This window comes from Aotus nancymaae, unplaced genomic scaffold (genome assembly GCF_030222135.1).
Source record: "Aotus nancymaae isolate 86718 unplaced genomic scaffold, 86718_ANA_hifiasm-v0.15.2.pri h1tg000040l, whole genome shotgun sequence".
NCBI classification, from domain to species: Eukaryota; Metazoa; Chordata; class Mammalia; order Primates; family Aotidae; genus Aotus; species Aotus nancymaae.
In genome coordinates, this window is record NW_026988454.1 from 41,430,416 (window position 1) to 41,447,748 (window position 17,333).

Genomic DNA, 17,333 nt, shown 5'->3' on the forward strand with positions numbered 1-17,333 from the left:
TACTATAAATCTGGGAAAAAAATATGAGACTTTCTTAAACAAATAAAACTCAGCAGAAAGCAAGTATAAAAATTAGTTCACAATGGATCTTAATTTTTAATTTTTTCAATTAAAATAGAATGGCTGATTTATTATGTGGCTGCATGAATTATTCAAGAGTCTCCACATCTTCCTTCTCCTAATTCTTTGGAATACTATTTATGTATGCCACACAATAAAGAATATTAATGCCATTTACTTTACTTTCTAATATCACGACTTAAAACTGCAAAATCTACAGGTAATTACTGTTTTTTACATATATTACTCATGTGCCTGGCACATAAATGTTAGTTACTATTATATTACTAACTCAAATGATTCCATTAAATGCTATTATTTCTAAGAGCTGTAACATTACCATCTGAATTATCAAAATGCCTTACTTCCTTTAAAATACTAAAAGACAAATGTATACATGAGAATAAGTGACTAGAAGAGGAAAAAAAGCATCCTCTAACATACAACAGACACCTCTTATTCAATGTGATGGATATTGGTAATGGTTAGTGTAATGGAATGACCTGTGTTCTACCCTAAAATTCATATGTTGAGGCCCTAACTCTCAATATGACTGTATTTGGAGACGGGGCCTTTAAGGAGGTAACTATGAGTAAATGAAGTCATAAAGGTGGGGCCTTAATCCAAGAGAACTGGCATTTTTTTTTTTTTTATACCAAGTCTTGCACTGTTGCCTGGACTAGAGTGCAATGCATGATCTCAGCTCACTGCAACCTCTGCCCCCCCGGGTTCAAGCAATTCTCCTGCCTCAGCTTCCTGAGTAGCTAGTATTACAGGTGCCCGCCACCATGCCCAGCTAATTTTTTGTAGTTTTAGTAGAGATGGGGTTTCACTATGTTGGCCAGGCTGGTCTTGAACTCCCGACCTGGTGATCCGACCGCCTCTGCCTCCCAAAGTACTAGGACTACAGGCGAGAACTGTCATTCTTTTGAGAAGAGGAAGACAGACGGATGAGGCTGGAGGATGGCTTGAGCCCAGGAGATTGAGGTTACAGTGAGGTATAATAATGCCACCGTATTCTCGCCTGGGTGGCAAAGTAAGGCACTGCCTAAATCTAAAACTAAAAGAGAGGAAGAGACACCAGAAGTGCAGATGTACAAAGGAAAGGCCCTGTGAGGACAGCAAGAGAGTGGAAACCTGCAAGAAACCAAGTCTGCTGATACCTTAATCTTGAATTTCCAGCCTCCATAACTGTGAGAAAAAAAATTTCTGTTAAGTTGCCCAGTTTGTGGTATTTGGTCATGGCAGCCCAAGCACACTAATATGGTTAGTTAATTGGTAAAAGTAAATAAAAGCAGGAAGAAATTAAAATGCTTTGTAAACACACTAAACTTACTTTAACTTAAAAAACCGATATTCATATGTATATACTCATGCAGAATCAAGACCTATAAAGAATTCTAGTTTGGGCTTCTATAAAATGATGCAAGAACTTACAAAGCAATCTGGGTGCAAAAACCTAGATTGCAATTACTTTTTCTCCAACCCATTCTCAATTCAAGAGTCTTTTTTAAGGAACTCACTTTGTTCTTTCTAAAGCATTCGACTTCGTTTTTTTTTTGGTTTTTTTTTTTTATTGCATTTTAGGTTTGGGGGTACATGTAAAGAACATGCAAGATTGTTGCATAGGTGCATATGTGGCAGTGTTCAACTTAGTTTTTATAGAAATTACAACTTTATTCTTACATAAATATTTCACTAGTCTAACTAGTATTTAAGTAGATTACATAATTACCATAACAAATATAACTGGCATAAACAGCTCTGAGAACACCACAAGAGAGTCTTGTTAAACAGATAATTCAGCTGATAGATGCAGAAGTACTGTACATAAATATAGTAGAGATCAAGCAACTCACCAGCTGAAAGTATTCAACATACAACATATTATTGCATCAGGCAGTGTGTTTTAAAGAAAGAATGGCCAGTATTGGTTAATCAACAGAGTTTGAAATGGATTAGATAAGAGGGCTTCTACTATATATCCAAATAAATGTTAGTCATTTTAAATTTTCATTCTGGAAAGCTGTAATGATGCCAAACAATTTGGAAACCATTTGTAGAATTTCTGAATCTGCAATGTTTTAAATGTTTAATGGCAAATCATCATCTTTGAAACCGAATCTGATTTCCAAAAACAATTTTAAATAATTAGTCTGGTATAAAATATGAGCAGCAAAGACCAGTAAAATCATTTGAAGAAAAGCAAGGTGTTACTACAAAGCAAAATAACTGATTAATATAAAAATACTTCTTTAGAGACAAATCTAAAAGGTAAGTTTCAAGAACATGCTGAAAAATTATGACAGAAATAGATGAGTACAAAGATTCCACTCCAAGGATGTAATCTGAATATAAACTTCTAGAATTTTTGTTTTAAAAATGACTGCCATACATTTTCATTTTAATTACACCACATATACCTATATATCCATGCTTATATGTATGTACACATATAACCATATATATATACGTAGTAGACACCAATCAACTACTAATATAGATGTATAGGTTAGCTTTCTTAAAAGCCCTGATACTGGAGCCTGATTACAGATGACAGTTTATGTCACACTGAAAATTCTGAACATTATTCAGTTATAAAAAAAGACTTTGCATTAGGTGGTGACATAATGAATTCAGTGTATTAGGAAGATTGATTTAACATATAAACTAGAGGTATGAAGATCATTTAGGAGACTGAACTTAAGCCAGGTGTGTGGTAATAAGGGCCTAAATTAGAGATAGCAAATGAAAATAAAAAGGTCAAAAACAATGATATAAAATAATATATGCAAAAGACACTGCGCAAATATTAGTTTTCATTACTATGAAATAATCCATAAGATGGGAACTATATAAAAGCAAATCAAATGCAGACTAGAGATGGGTATGAAATCTTCAGACACTACCACCTTTCTTCTGCTTACCCTAAAGGTCCAAAGCAAGAATGGGGGGTCTTCCAAGTTTCTAGTGAATTTGAGAGAGATTTGGTTGTCAGTCGACAGAAGTACAGCCCAAAGAGCTTTTGTAGATTTAATTAAGCTCCATTACGAGGCACTATTCATGTCAATTCTGGTCTGGGCATGAAATAACAGACATTTCGTTCCTTCTTAAGCTTAAATAAATTTTGTGTGCAAGAGAGAGAGAAAGACAAAGAGAGACAGAATGTGTTGGACCCTAACAAACTGGGGACATTTACTTTCCCTCTTTTATAAAGCAACATATTATCTTCATTACAGTCTGAAATCAAGTAGGTTCTGCTTTTGGAGAAAAATGGTAAGTAGGACATTGTTAATTCGCTAACAGTTGTTTAAGAATGCTGTTTTATAACTGAGTTAGCAATAAGGATGTCAAATAAAGCCTGAGAAGTGAGGGTCAACGTTTATTTGTACTCTACTCAATGTCTATGCCTACATCCAACTCCTACCCTTCAATCCTAACCAGATGCCACAAATCTCTTCAACTTCTGCCTCTTGCTAAATTCATCTGTAATTTTTTAAATATCAAGGACTAACATTTCCAAACTCAATCACAGGAAAACTATTTAGAAACAACTACTTTTGATTTTTTCAGAATTTATGCCAAAAATACTAAACCAATTTACCTCAAATTTCTTCACCTTTTCCATTGTGATCAAGCGCCTTGATGTGTGACTGGAAAGCTTCTGCTCGCAGTTGCTAATGAGTTTCAGGCAAGGGTGCCAAGGCACCATCTCTTCAGTGTATCTGCAGAAAGAGCAGCTGACTGTTAGGAACACTCACATGTGTGGCCCACAAAGAATCATGAGGATCACCCAGTGTGGTGTGGGATGTCCTTCCACTACATGCTCTTTTTCCCACATATGCTAACTTTCCATATGATCCATAAACTACCATAAGATACAAAGTATCTTAATTTTATCATATCTCAAAAATGCAGTTTAATTTTTTACCTATAGAATAAGAGAGAAATATTTTAAGTACATTTTGTTGAAGAATGCCAAACATTCAAACTGCAAAAGTACAAGATAATTCCACCCTACAGAATTACGTAAGAGAAGATGGACAAAAATACACTCAAAATCATCCCTTGACATTCATGAAGGGTTGATTCATCCACAGATTTTTATAAATTCCTGAAGTATAAAATCCACTACAGCATATACTTTACTCTAAATGAAATACCTCTGTAAAATTTTAATAACATCTCGAGAACTCTATTAAGTTTGGAAATACAGAACTACAGTTATTTATAAAATTATTCAAATAAACTACAACTAAAATAGACACTACAGGTTACATCAATCTTCTGCTCATATGAACCAAAAAATAAAACGGAAACTATGCCAGTGAGTGGTGGAGACTGCTGCTGTACAGCACATGTCCTACATGGATAGAGATAATGACAATGTCTAGAAAGCAGGATGGTCAAGGGCAGGAGTTCAGAATCTGGCATCTGACAGGTTGTTAGCATCAATTTTGGCCAAAGAAATAGATAACAGAGGTGGGGAGATAGCTATGGAACAGAATGTGAAAGAACAGCAAGGGAGGGGACTCACTAGGCATGGGTATTTTTAAGAACACTGTGTTGCCAGTATTTATTTTTCCTTTGCAATTTTTTATGCCTTTTTGGATGATGTCTGCACACATTTGTTAAACAGGTAATCTTAAAGGTCTCATCCAAAATAGGAAAAGTGCTGATTAGCTTTTCATGTAAAGGACCACAATCTCAGCTACTTGTTTTAATGCATCAATACTGTTTTCATCACCACTCATTCATGAACTTTTCCAGGTCCCACTGACCTTCAACAAGCTATCCCTATTACCTAAACCATATGCTCAAACCCATCATCACCCACTTCCCAAGCATCATTCATAATGCACTTCAGTGGAAAGAATTTATTCTCAGTGGAAAGAATTATCTTGAAGTCATTCTCTGACTTCTTCCTAAAGCTTTCCAACAAGTAATGAGCACTTCAGATTTCACCTCATCTAGTAATTCCTTAATGCTCACTGCATAGCCAGAAATGTCATACTCCTTAGAACACTGACATCAAATTTTGAATCTTTATGCAACGCATTTATGACATGAAAGAATACATTTTTTTTTTTCTTTTTCAGAGACAAGGTCTTGCTCTGTTGCCCAGGCTGGTGTGCAGTAGAAAGAATATATTCTACACCATAGTTGAGACTAAAATAAAAAGTGCTAATGGAGAGAAGATATAGCCTTGACCTTAAGCTTACAAACTGCAGGATATATAGATGCTGGAAACTGTGGGTGTCAAACTAAGTAATATACTCTTTTATAAAGGAAAAAAATCTTTTGGTTCCAGGTAAACTGACTTAAAGTATTTTTATTAAAATGTCACTTAAATAAGTACAAGCATACATTAGATACAAACTCTTTATGTTTATACCCTAACTATAAAACCCTGAAAGCAAATTTATAAATCAAATCCCAGAGTACAAAACCAATACAATTTTAATTAACATCTATGACATGAGTGATGCTAAACTGCTGAACTAAGCTGCTACATTTGGTTTAAGAGCAGAAAAGCATGTTTACATGTTTTATATTATCTTTTTTGACTCAATCTTAACTCATTTTTAGCCATTTATCTATTAATTAATATAATCTATTATATTAATGAGCCAATCAATTTAACAATATGCTCCCAAAGTACCATACTAAAAAGATTAAAAATAGCAGTTAAAACATTCTTCAGCTGGGTGCAGTAGTTCTTGCCTGCAATCCTAGCACTTTGGGAAGTCAAGGTGGGTAGATCACCTGGAGTCAGGAGTTTGAGACCAGCCTGGCCAACATGGTGAAACCTCATCTCTGCTAAAAATACAAAATTAGCCAGGCATGGTAGCGCATGCCTGTAATTCCAGCTACTTGGGAGGCTTAGGCAAGAGTCGCTTGAACCTAAAAGGCGAGGTTGTAGTGAGCCAAGATGGTGCCATTGTACTCCAGCCTGGGCAACAAGAGCGAAACTCTGTCTCAAAAAAAAAAAAAAACAATCTTCACTGTATATTTACCAATATATTTCATTCCAAAGGACTGTTGGCAAATGGTTAAGCAGAAGGCATAAATCTATATTTTGCCTGGACTATTATGACAGTACCAAATCCTATCTTAACTCCTTGTTTTTATTAACATCCCCCTACAATCCAAGTTATCTATTTAAAAACTAAATCATCCTTAATAGGCAAATTCACAGAGATTGACAAGTGGTTGCCAGAGGTAGGGGATGGTAATTGCTAATGCCTATGCAGTACTTCTGGGGTGGGGCTGGGGGGGTAGTATGAGGAAAATGTTCTGGAATTACCAAGTGGTAATGATCACACAACTTGAAGCTGTATACATTAACAGGGTGAATTTCATGGTATACAAATTCTATTTCAATTTTAAAAAATAATAATTGTGTACATAGGCCCTTAGATTTTCCATGAATCAATTTTGACTGTCACTCATTTTCCTGTGAATCGTCATGCTTCAACTACTTTCCAAATGTCACTAGAATTTCAGCTCCCATTTGTGAAACAGATTTTGCATTGATTAAACATTTACTGAAAACAGCTTAAGAAATCACTTTTTCCTCTTTCCTAAGAGATGAAAAACATGTTCTCTTCACTAATTATAGCCACCACAAAGTTCATCTTACTATGATCAAAATTTATCTCCAAGTCCTACTTTGGGGCACATTATTAGCTTCTTTCTCACCCTTTTAAAAATTTTTAATTGACAAATAATTGTATATATTTGGGGGGTACAATATTTTAATGTCGTCATGTTATCACTAACACTAGCAGTTAGATTTCCATAAAGGTCATCTTTTATAAAGAAACGCTGTTTCCAATCACTTCAAGAGTTATCTATGTACAATGAAATTAGATAAAGCTAAATGGATATGTGGAGCCTGGGCAAACAGCTACACTCACTCAGTAGCACACTGACTCCTATGACATCAAACACACATGGATTGTATGTGTACACATTGGACTGATGCCCTGTACACATGATTGTAACACAGATAATCTGGGTCACTTCCAAGCAGTCAAAATTGTAAATAATAAACTCACAAATACCAACAGTCTACAGAAGTTGTATGTGTTAAGTCTCTGTAAGTGGTAAAAACAAGCTACTATAAGAGCACAGAGGAAACACTGATTAATTCTGCTGAGATGTGTCTGAGATGGTGTCACAGAAGTGTTGACAATTAAGCCAGGCCTTGAAAAATGACTAGAATTTTACCAATTGAGGAAAGAAGAAAGGGCATCTCAAACAATGGAAACAGAACAAATAAAGGTGAAAAGACATAAAATGCACAGAGCATCCTGATGCTGGCTACAATTTAAATAGTCAAACAGTGAGAAAAATCTTTTCAATTGTTAGCTCTCGTAATTTTCCATATATAACTAAGCTTTTAGACAGTATTTTGCTTTCATGTCTTTTACTTTTCAATTGATCCTGGGTTAAAATAATACCTGGACTTGGTTATAATGTAACTTGGATCATATAACAGGATTTGGCTGAGAGTAAATTAATTCAATAATAGAACTAATAGCCTACATTTACTACACTAAAAATACAGAAGTCTTAAAATTAAACTATGCTAAGGTACAATTGTAAATTGAATTCCTTTTTACTCCTGGTCCAATATAAAGCTACATTTTCAATATAACATAAATAAATGAATTCTAAACTTTTATTCACCAGAACATTATCTCAAACTTTTACAGATAACTTTGGACTCAAATTCATCCTAATACTGTGTTATTTTCAAAACAGTAAAGAATTTTCGAAAGAGTAAAGATCTTGGATATGAAAACAGTTCATTTTTTCTAGCATAAACTCAAGACAAATTTAGTTCACTATTAATAATTAATAAGATCACTTTAGGCTTAAAGAGAAAAGACAATTGAGGTCTAATAGTGAACATCAGGGGATCTGAAAATAACTCTCCAGGGGCCAAAAACTGAGGGAAATAAATGCCACCGTAGTCTTTCCACATGTGTTAGCCAATAACGAAGAAATCCATCCATTGATAAAACATCTAAGACAAAAAAAAATCAGTAAAACATGTCTCCTTTTTCTATTTCTAAAACATCACTTGGGTTATATGTTTGGAAATCTTCCTTTGTATAAAATTACTAAAATAGAGAAGTCATTGCAGAAATATCCAGTGGCCACTTTTTAAAGTCTTTAGAAATATATTAAGTTTAAAGAACCTCCAATATTCCTTTATATTTATAAAAGAATAAAAGAACTCCAAAATAAATTCTTAAACACATATGATTTCAAGTATTATTAAACAATAAACTACAAAACAATCAACAGTCAGATATGCTAAAAAGGAAGGAATTCCATAAAAAACTACTGAGGATATTTTCGAAAGGACAGAAGAGCCAGCTCAAAAAACTCCCACTGGTCAAATCTTGGACAATTTGAGCAACATAATAATACTACTGATGAATTACAACCCAATCAATAATATAGGAATCCATGACTCCATACCACTATAAATTAATGAAATAAATGGGGCAGAAAGAAAAGCTCTTTCTTATAGAATACCAACTTCCAAATACAGAAGAAATGATGGAATAGAAGAATCATTTGGCAACCACCACAGCAGTGGCTGTCAACAATGGAATCATCAATCTGAGTAGTGATCTGATGAAAAACAAGATATTAGTGTAATCTTGTTATATTTTCCCATAAAATATAAATCAAAGAAGAAAGTGATGATTCAGAGAGGAGAAATCTGACAGAGAAGAGCATGACCAGACAATCAAAGTTAACATTACCAGGAGGAGTGGCTTTGTGTGCCCTATGATGTGCTGAAAAGATCATGTCTGTGATCTTCTTACCAAGAAAGCATTACCTCAGTCTGGGTATAGAGGAAATATCAGATTGCCCCTGGTTGAAGATCAACCTTCAGAATATAAGCCATGTCCTCTACAAAACTGCCAAGGACACAAAAGATATGTGTGTCCTTGGCAGTTCCAGACCGGAAAAGACCAAAAAAGATAAGATAGATGATTACAGCACATTTTCCTACACGGATTGCAATTGGTAAAATTTGAATGGGGTCTATGATCTGGATGGTAACACTGTTATCAATGCTAACATTCAGACTTGGAGGGCTGAGCATGGTTAGATAGGAATGTTCTTGTTTCTAAAAAATACCATGATGTATATAGGGGTAAGAGGGCACCAAAACCAACAATTTCTCAAACAATTTCAAAAAGATTAGTGATAATAGATATGTGCAGGAGTGGGCGGGAGGTAGATATATGTTAATATTGGGAAAATCTGGATAAGGGTAGAGATGGGAGTTTCCTGTATTGTATTTGAAACTTCTATAAGTTTGAAATTATTTTACAATAATTTTTTTTTTAGCCCTGCAACTTGAATTAAAACAAAAAGTAAGTAGCTTGTTGCTAGAATTCAGTTTGTCTAAGGCAGGAACCATTTTTGCAAAGACATGAACAAATATACTCTTATCTGAAAATATTAATAAACCCTCACCTATCATTTCATGTACTAAGTATAGGAGATCAGGCAGGATGTTGAAATAAGTGAATACAGCACTGGGAATAAGGAAACAAATTAGCTCGCTGGATTTTAATTTTAGACAGGTCATTTCACTCCTTAATTAAGTTTCCTCATTTCTAAAAGAGGTTAAATGAGATTATCATTAGCAACAAAACAAACTCAGTGTTAACGGATCTGAGTACAAATGTATTATTCTCTCTTATTGGCTGATAACGATAAGCATAACTGAAGTTAGGCCATGGTAATGGATTGCTTGGGCCTAGAAGTTTAAAACCAACCTGGGCAACATAGTGAGACTCCATCACTACGAAAAATTTAAAAAATTAGCTGAGCATGGTGACGCATGCCTGTAGTCCCAGCTACTCAGGAGGCTGGGGTGGGAGGATCACTTGAGCCTGGGAGGTCAAGGCTGCAGTGAGTCATGATCGCACCACTGCACTCCAGCCTGTGCGACAGAGCAGGACCTTGTCTCAAAAAAACAAACAAATAAAAGGACTACTTTATACACATTTGAAGGCAAATAAAGGCTATTACAAATTTAATACAAAGATGCCCCGAATGCAAGAAGAGAGAAAGAAAAAATTATACTAGATATGATAACATTGTAAGAAAAATGAAATTAAAAATAAAATTAAGATTACATACTCTGGCGTATACACTGGTAACCAATAGACGAGTCTTCCACCTAACACGAGGGTCTCAGCTGCGAAGTTTAATAGGTCAAGAAACATATCACTCAGATGGTAACTTAAGGAAACAGGAACATGGCTTTCTGGACTACACAAAACAAAATTTCAAAATCAGTGAAAAATTTTAAGACTGCTAAGTTAACTACAGAAGCAACATGCTTCTTCTTAAAGTAGTAACACAAAATATTTAAATTTCACTTACCATTTTTCTATTCCCTTTGGTATTTCCTTCTGTGAACCTGTTCTTCTTGTAGACTCTCTGATACCATAGGGAGCTAGACAGAAAACAAAGGTAACACAGAGAGTCAAAAGTCATCAAATCACTGAAGGGCAAACAGACATGTTGCCTTCAAATGTGACACCCTAAGAAGGACACAACACCACCAATGCACAATTCCAACTGAAAATGTACAACATAATGACTTGGGGGAGGAGTGACTGTCTTCTTAAAACATGTTGATGTTATAAAAGTTATTGAGAAAGGCTGCAGAAGTGTTACAAATTAAAGGAGGCTTCAAAGATATCACTACTAAATACAAAACCTGACTCTAGAGTAGATCCTGTCCTAGAGGGAAAATATATGCCATAAAAGATACTACTGAGTCAATTGACAAAACTGAATGGCAAACTGCAGATGAAATTATTTTATCAATTTACTGAAATTGATAACTGTATTTTTGCTAAGAGACTACCTATATTCTCAGGAAATACACACTGAAGTATAAGAGTAAAAGGCCACAGTGTATGCCACTTACTCTCAAGTTGATCAGGAAAAATAAATATATATGTATTTTATATAAGTAAACACAGAGTGAAAGAGCAAATAATAAAGCAAACTTAATTTTTTTAAAAAATCACCAAATTTTCATAAAGTATATTCATCACTGAAACCATAATGCCTTGACAATTTCTCATTTGTTACATTTGAAAATATCTAAGTTAGCAAAGAACTAAAGACAGCTGAGATAGAAGGGTTCAACTTTGCCACTATTTACAGATTTACTGTCAAATACTATAGAAAAGGCAGACTGTTTCTTAGACAGGCTGCCTAAAAAGCTCACGACCTCATGAAGCATGGGAAAATAAATTTTCATGCACGTTCCTGAAGCTCAGTGGGTTCACAGGCCCAGTGGTTCCATAGAACCCCAAATTTCTTATAATACTAGAAAGGCAATGCCAGTGAAAACAGGCACTACAAAAACACAAATACACATAGAGAAATGTGTGATATCTGAAACTCTTTTCTTCAAAATTTGACACCATAATTGCAAATGACATTTGAGCTCCAACTGGTATAACAACCACTAATTATATTCAATACAAAAACAAATATTAAATATATGCCTCAAAAAAATAAACTGAAGGGAAAAACGGGTGACAAGTTAATATAAAAGGATGTAAAAGTGGATGGCAAGTCAATACATTTGTTTAGAAAACAAAAACAGTAAACCTTTAACAACATATTTAAGTTTTTTTGTTTTTGTTTTTGTTCGATACGGAGTCTCACCCTGTCCCCCAGGCTGGAGTGCAGTGGCACAGTCTCCGCTCACTGCAACCTCTGCCTCCTGGCTTCAAGCGATTCTCCTGCCTCAGCCTCTTGAGTAGCTCGGATTACAGGCACCCACCACTATGCCCAGCTAATTTTTTGTATTTTTAGTAGAGACGGGGTTTCACCATGCTGGCCAGGCTGGTCTCAAACTCCTGACTTTGTGATCCGCCTGCCTCAGCCTCCCAAAGCGCTGGGATTACAGGCATGAGCCACCATGCCCAGCCCGTAGTTAAGTTTGGAATCCACGCTACCTTCATAACGAGATGAGGAGGCTGGGGGTGGATGGGAGAAATACCGACAAGTTGGCATTTTGTGCATGTGTTGGTAAATTTTGTACTTTAAATGTAAATGATTTTACAAAACTAGTCCTACTCCTATTTTTGTATAAAAATAAACTTACGATCAGTAATGATTGCATCAAAATATGTGCCCTTTCTCCAGGAAGGTTTAGATGCATCTGAAACCAGGACATCGAGGTAATACTTTTCTAAACCATATTGACGAAGATTGGCCCTAATGTTTTCATCTGGTCCTCTCCATTTCTGGTTTTTCCTACTAGCCTTTCCTGGAGGGGAAGAAAAAGGAAGAGAGAATATATTAAACAGAGTATTCTTATTTCCTGTCATTTAGCTAAAAGTAATGTTTTAACTCATTGAAACCTACATTTATTCAAAATTGGCTTTCATTTAAAATCTTAATTTTATGTATACAAGTATATATTTTAATTTCAACATAACAGTAAAATCTACTGATGTCTAACTTATCTTGTTCTGTCACTTTTCAAGTAAAACTGCCTTAAAACACTCATTCGATAGCTTCAAGTATGATAGAGTTGAAGAGAATATGGTTCCTTCCTTCCTGCAGTAAACAGTCCTGTGTAGAGATAGTGATGAATCAGATAAATGAAACAGAAATGAAGAGACCTAACTCGGGAAATGCAGCAGTTGTGACCATGGAGAAGGGAGACAATGGAGACATTGCTAACTAATGAAAAGTTAAAGTGACCGTGGATGGAAGAAAGAAGAAGCTCGTAAGTTCCTTGTTTAGGAGACATGATAGTTTAGGATGATGACACCAGTGATTAATATCAGAGAAACCAGGAAGAAAAACAAGCTTAAGAAAAAAGATGGGATTCATTTGAGATACATCAATCCTGATGTACCTTGAGTTACCTGCAGAACATTCAGAAAGAGATATGCAGTGGAGACATGCAGCAGGTAGTTGAAGGCCAGAAGATACATACTTGGGAGTTGTCAGTAATATAATCAAACTGACTCCGTAAGACTGAATAACATTTTTTTGTTAACTTAGGAAGTAGTTACATATTTGCTCTATAATTATTCTTATAAAATCAAAAAAAGAATGACATGACTCTGAAAAACATTCAATGTGACAGAAGTGGTCAAAGATAGGTAGACACCTGGAAAAAATAATATATAAACAGAAATCAAAGAAAATTGCAGGGCCTCAAGTAGACTGAGAAGAAACAAAGAAGTAGAGGTACCACCTGCTGAGACCACTGTCAAGGAAGCTGTATGAAGGTCAACATTGTCAAATGCTATAAATCTGTGGTCTTAGTATGTGTTTTCAGCAGAATGTGGTCTTAGTATGTGTTTTCAGCAGAATGACAGGCACAGAAGCTGGAAAATAATGGGAAGAAGAGAGAGTGAAAGACGAAGGAGAGGAGACAGCAAGTTAATACCAGTTTTTCAAGAAGTATTTTGGCAAATGGAAGAAAAAAGTGGTAGCTAGAAAGCCTCTAAAGATTTGCTAAAAAAAAAAAAAAAAAAAAAAAAAAAAGTTGTATACTTTTAAAACAGGAGAAACGAGAATATTTCAGGATAAAGTAAGAGATCAGAACCATAAGAAACAGAGAGCATACCTAACAGTATCCTGGATCAGCTCTAAGGAAACTCTACCTCAATCAGAATTCTACCCCAGTAGATTGAAGGTTACCACGTAAGTTTCCAAATGTAACTTTAATAAATAAAAATTCAGGTAAATTATACAAGACAATTTTCTCAAAGGAAATATACTGCTTCTACTAAAAGCAAACTGTAATAATTCCTAGTACTTTTCCTTTTTGAGACAGAATCTCACGCTGTTGCCCAGGTTGGAGTACAATGATCTCAGCTCACTGCAACCTCCGCCTCCTGGGTTCAAGCAAGCCTCCTGAGTAGCTGGGATTACAGGTACCTGCCACCACACCCAGGTAATTTTTATATTTTTAGTAGAGACGGGGTTTCACCATGTTAGTCAGGCTGGTCTCAAACTCCCGATCTCAGGTGATCTGCCCACCTCGGCCTCCCAAAGTGCTGAGATTACAGGCGTGAGCCACGGTGCCTGGCCTAATTCTTAGTACTTTTTAAAACAGATTTCAGATAAAGAATATCTTTTTCTTGCTAGCCCATTTACGTACACCTAATAAATGATAACTCATTTTCCTAATAAGGTTACCAAATTCTTTACAGTCAAGGTAGGGAAAGACACAGGTCATCAGTACAAGATATCAAATTACTTCAGCAAAAGAAAATAAAGTATAATAAATGCTCACCAATACAATAACTTATACTGGGTGAGGAAAAGGAAAAGATTATTACAAGGGCTGATCCCAGTTACTATAATGGAATACCAACATAAACACAAATAATCTCGAAATTATCAAGAAAATCACATTTTTAATACCATTAAGCTATAAGGAAACATTTTTTCAGTTTGATTCAATTACATCCAATCACACATCATTATTGAAGCTTCTAGAGTTTAAAGTATTTTCCATAATTACCTGAAAAGTAAAGCAGATGACTGTTTCAAGTACCCTCAGTTTAAGGCAGAATCTTTACTTTAAAGATTATCCAATGATAATCTTATAAAATACCCAATGAAATCTTATAAAAACAAGTGAAATTACATCACAATTTTGTATTTGAAGATTAAAATAATGTCATATAAAACTACAGTTGACCCTTGAGCAACATGGGGGGTAAGGGGTGCCAACTCCTCACACAGTCAAAAATTCACATATAACTTTTGACTCCTCCAAAAACTTAACTACTAATAGCCTAGTGTTATACTTACTTACTTTAGGAAAAATAGATTTACTACTCATTAAGTGGAAGTGGATCATCATAAAGGTCTTCATCCTCATCATCTTCAGGTTGAGTAGGCTGAGGAGGAAGAGGAAAAGGAGGGATTGGTCTTGTTGTTTCGGGAGTGGCAGAGATGGAAATAATCTGAGTATAAGTGGGCCTGTGCAATTCAAACCTGTGTTGTTCCAGGGTCAACTGTATTTTACTTTTTTAAAGGCATATTTGGTACAACAGCAAAGACTACAATACTGTCTATAATCTCTACTCACCCAAGCCATGAACTGTGTTGTAGTCTATGTCTGTCCCGTATACATATGCCCCAAAATGAGCAGATGCTATCAGGAGGCCACCTGAAAAGTCACACAAATCGGTAAGTCCCAAACTCCTGTGTATTCCTATTTAATTTCATCTAGTCTTAGAAACTAGCTGCAGGCAGAGTATCCTGGAATGACACTGGTCATAACATATTTAATAAACCTCAGGACTAAAAAAACAAAACCCTAAGCTATATTCACTAAACTGATTACAAAGTGAAGAAATTAATGTATACCTTGGCATCATTAGTTTAATGATGCACTATTTATGGAAAATTATCTTTTTTGGGGTCAAAATAATGTATATTTAGACATTTTCATCTTATTTTGAGAGCTCTACACAAGAGCATTTTGCTCCTTTCTTAAAAATGAGCATATAAGGCTATTTTCACAAAGAGCTGGAAATAAATATAATAAATTCTGACAACTGGGCTCGATTCCCACTGAAGTCAGAGTTTCAAACGAATAAAGAGGGCATAATTAATATGTGAGACATTAGTTCTTACAGAAATTAAAAGGTTAGGATATATTTTAATTTTTGTAAGAATTAACTATTTTAATATACAGTTACTCCTGTAACCAATCAAGTAATTATCTTTTGTTTTAAATTATAAATATGAATTTCTGAATAACAATTATCAAGCATGCACAAAATAATTAACTGTTTTTATTAGTGCTGTGACCAAAGTAAGAACAACGGTCCCAATATAATCTGACTAGATAAAGTAACGTGACAGATGTGACCAGCTCACACATGAAAAGAAATCTTAATAAAGGTTAAAATAATAATGAAACTCTTTAAAATAAAAGATAATGGTATTTTTAAATTTAAAAATTGTACAAAATTAAACTTTTAATAATTTTACTTTTAATTAACTTCACTTTTATATATATATATTTTTTATTGTTCTTTAAGTTCTGGGGTACATGTGCAGATCATGCAGGATTGTTGCATAGGTACATACATGGCAATGTGGTTTGCAATTAACTTCACTTTTTAAAATCATTCAAATTAAAATGCTTTTAGTGTTTGGGCAAGTTTTAATTAGCTTTACTCTAGGAAGGTTTGCTAGTCAAGCTGAAATCACAAATATATTCTTAGACTACAAAATATGCACAGACTTGGACAAGGGGAAAAAACTAGGGCTCTTTCCTTTATATCCTTTTGAGATGTAATCTCTAAAACTAAGATGGGTAGTGCCTCTGGAGGATCAAGATTCATAAATTAATGGTGTTCTTCCACAGCTATTTAAAACATAGTCTAATAGCATGGACTTAAAAATACTTTGTTCATGAAAATTATAACTGACTAGTTCCTATTGGAATCCATGAAGAAGAGACATGAAAGACTAAAAGTACAGCAGAAACCAAAACCTAGGTCCTCTCATACTAACTACAAAAAACATTCATGTGAGAAGGAAGGTTAAAAAGTCCTCGTAATTCTTACTCTGGAAATGGAACACTCCATATTTAGGAAAGGCAGCATATGTGATTACTTGGAATACTCACAAAGTCACTTCACCCAAATTACAAGGAAGTACTACAATTCTGCCAATTAAGGCAGATACTCACCTAGAAGAACTAGTTGTCAAGGGGAACAGAAAAGCTTTCCTGTGCTTCCTTAAACAGAACCTTATCCATTTGGTTAGAGTGAGTTTTGAGAAGACCCAATTTACAAGTACACTGCTGAAAGGAGATGAATAATCTGTTAGACTATAACTGATAGTTAACTTCGTGCCTTTTAAGCTTTTTTTAAGAATTAAATCATAATAAATTAGCTTCTCTGAACTGGTCACTGGCTAATCACTGGTAGTCATCTAGTTGTTCTTTTGATTAAATTGAAGGACTCTTTACATTTAGTTATACCTCAGTGGGAGTTTTTTGAGGGAGGCTTTTTGGTGGAAGAAGGGGTACTAAAAAGGAGAGTGAAGTGTCAAGGAGGCAAGTAACATGACTCACCCATTTCTTCTTACGTTTTGAAAAGTAAAAATACTGCCTATGTGATGTATACTAGCAACTCAGTGTTTCAATTTCTCATTACTTAAATTGTAAGCACTTTAAGGTTAGTAATATCTTACAGGCAAAAGAATACAAG

At 34.8% G+C, this 17,333-nt stretch overlaps 1 protein-coding gene across 2 annotated transcripts in view; it reads right to left on the minus strand.

Annotated features, from left to right (window-relative positions):
* Window positions 1-17,333, minus strand: part of TRMT11 (tRNA methyltransferase 11 homolog) — a 50,121-nt gene that overhangs the window by 13,512 nt on the left and 19,276 nt on the right. For both annotated transcript variants that reach the window (XM_012475722.2, XM_021675733.2), the window contains exons 8-12: window positions 15,194-15,274; window positions 12,236-12,400; window positions 10,489-10,561; window positions 10,243-10,374; window positions 3,665-3,785 (exon numbers count right to left, since the gene is read on the minus strand). In XM_012475722.2, the coding sequence (XP_012331145.1) occupies window positions 3,665-3,785; window positions 10,243-10,374; window positions 10,489-10,561; window positions 12,236-12,400; window positions 15,194-15,274 (572 nt within the window). The remainder of the gene's footprint in view (window positions 1-3,664; window positions 3,786-10,242; window positions 10,375-10,488; window positions 10,562-12,235; window positions 12,401-15,193; window positions 15,275-17,333) is intronic.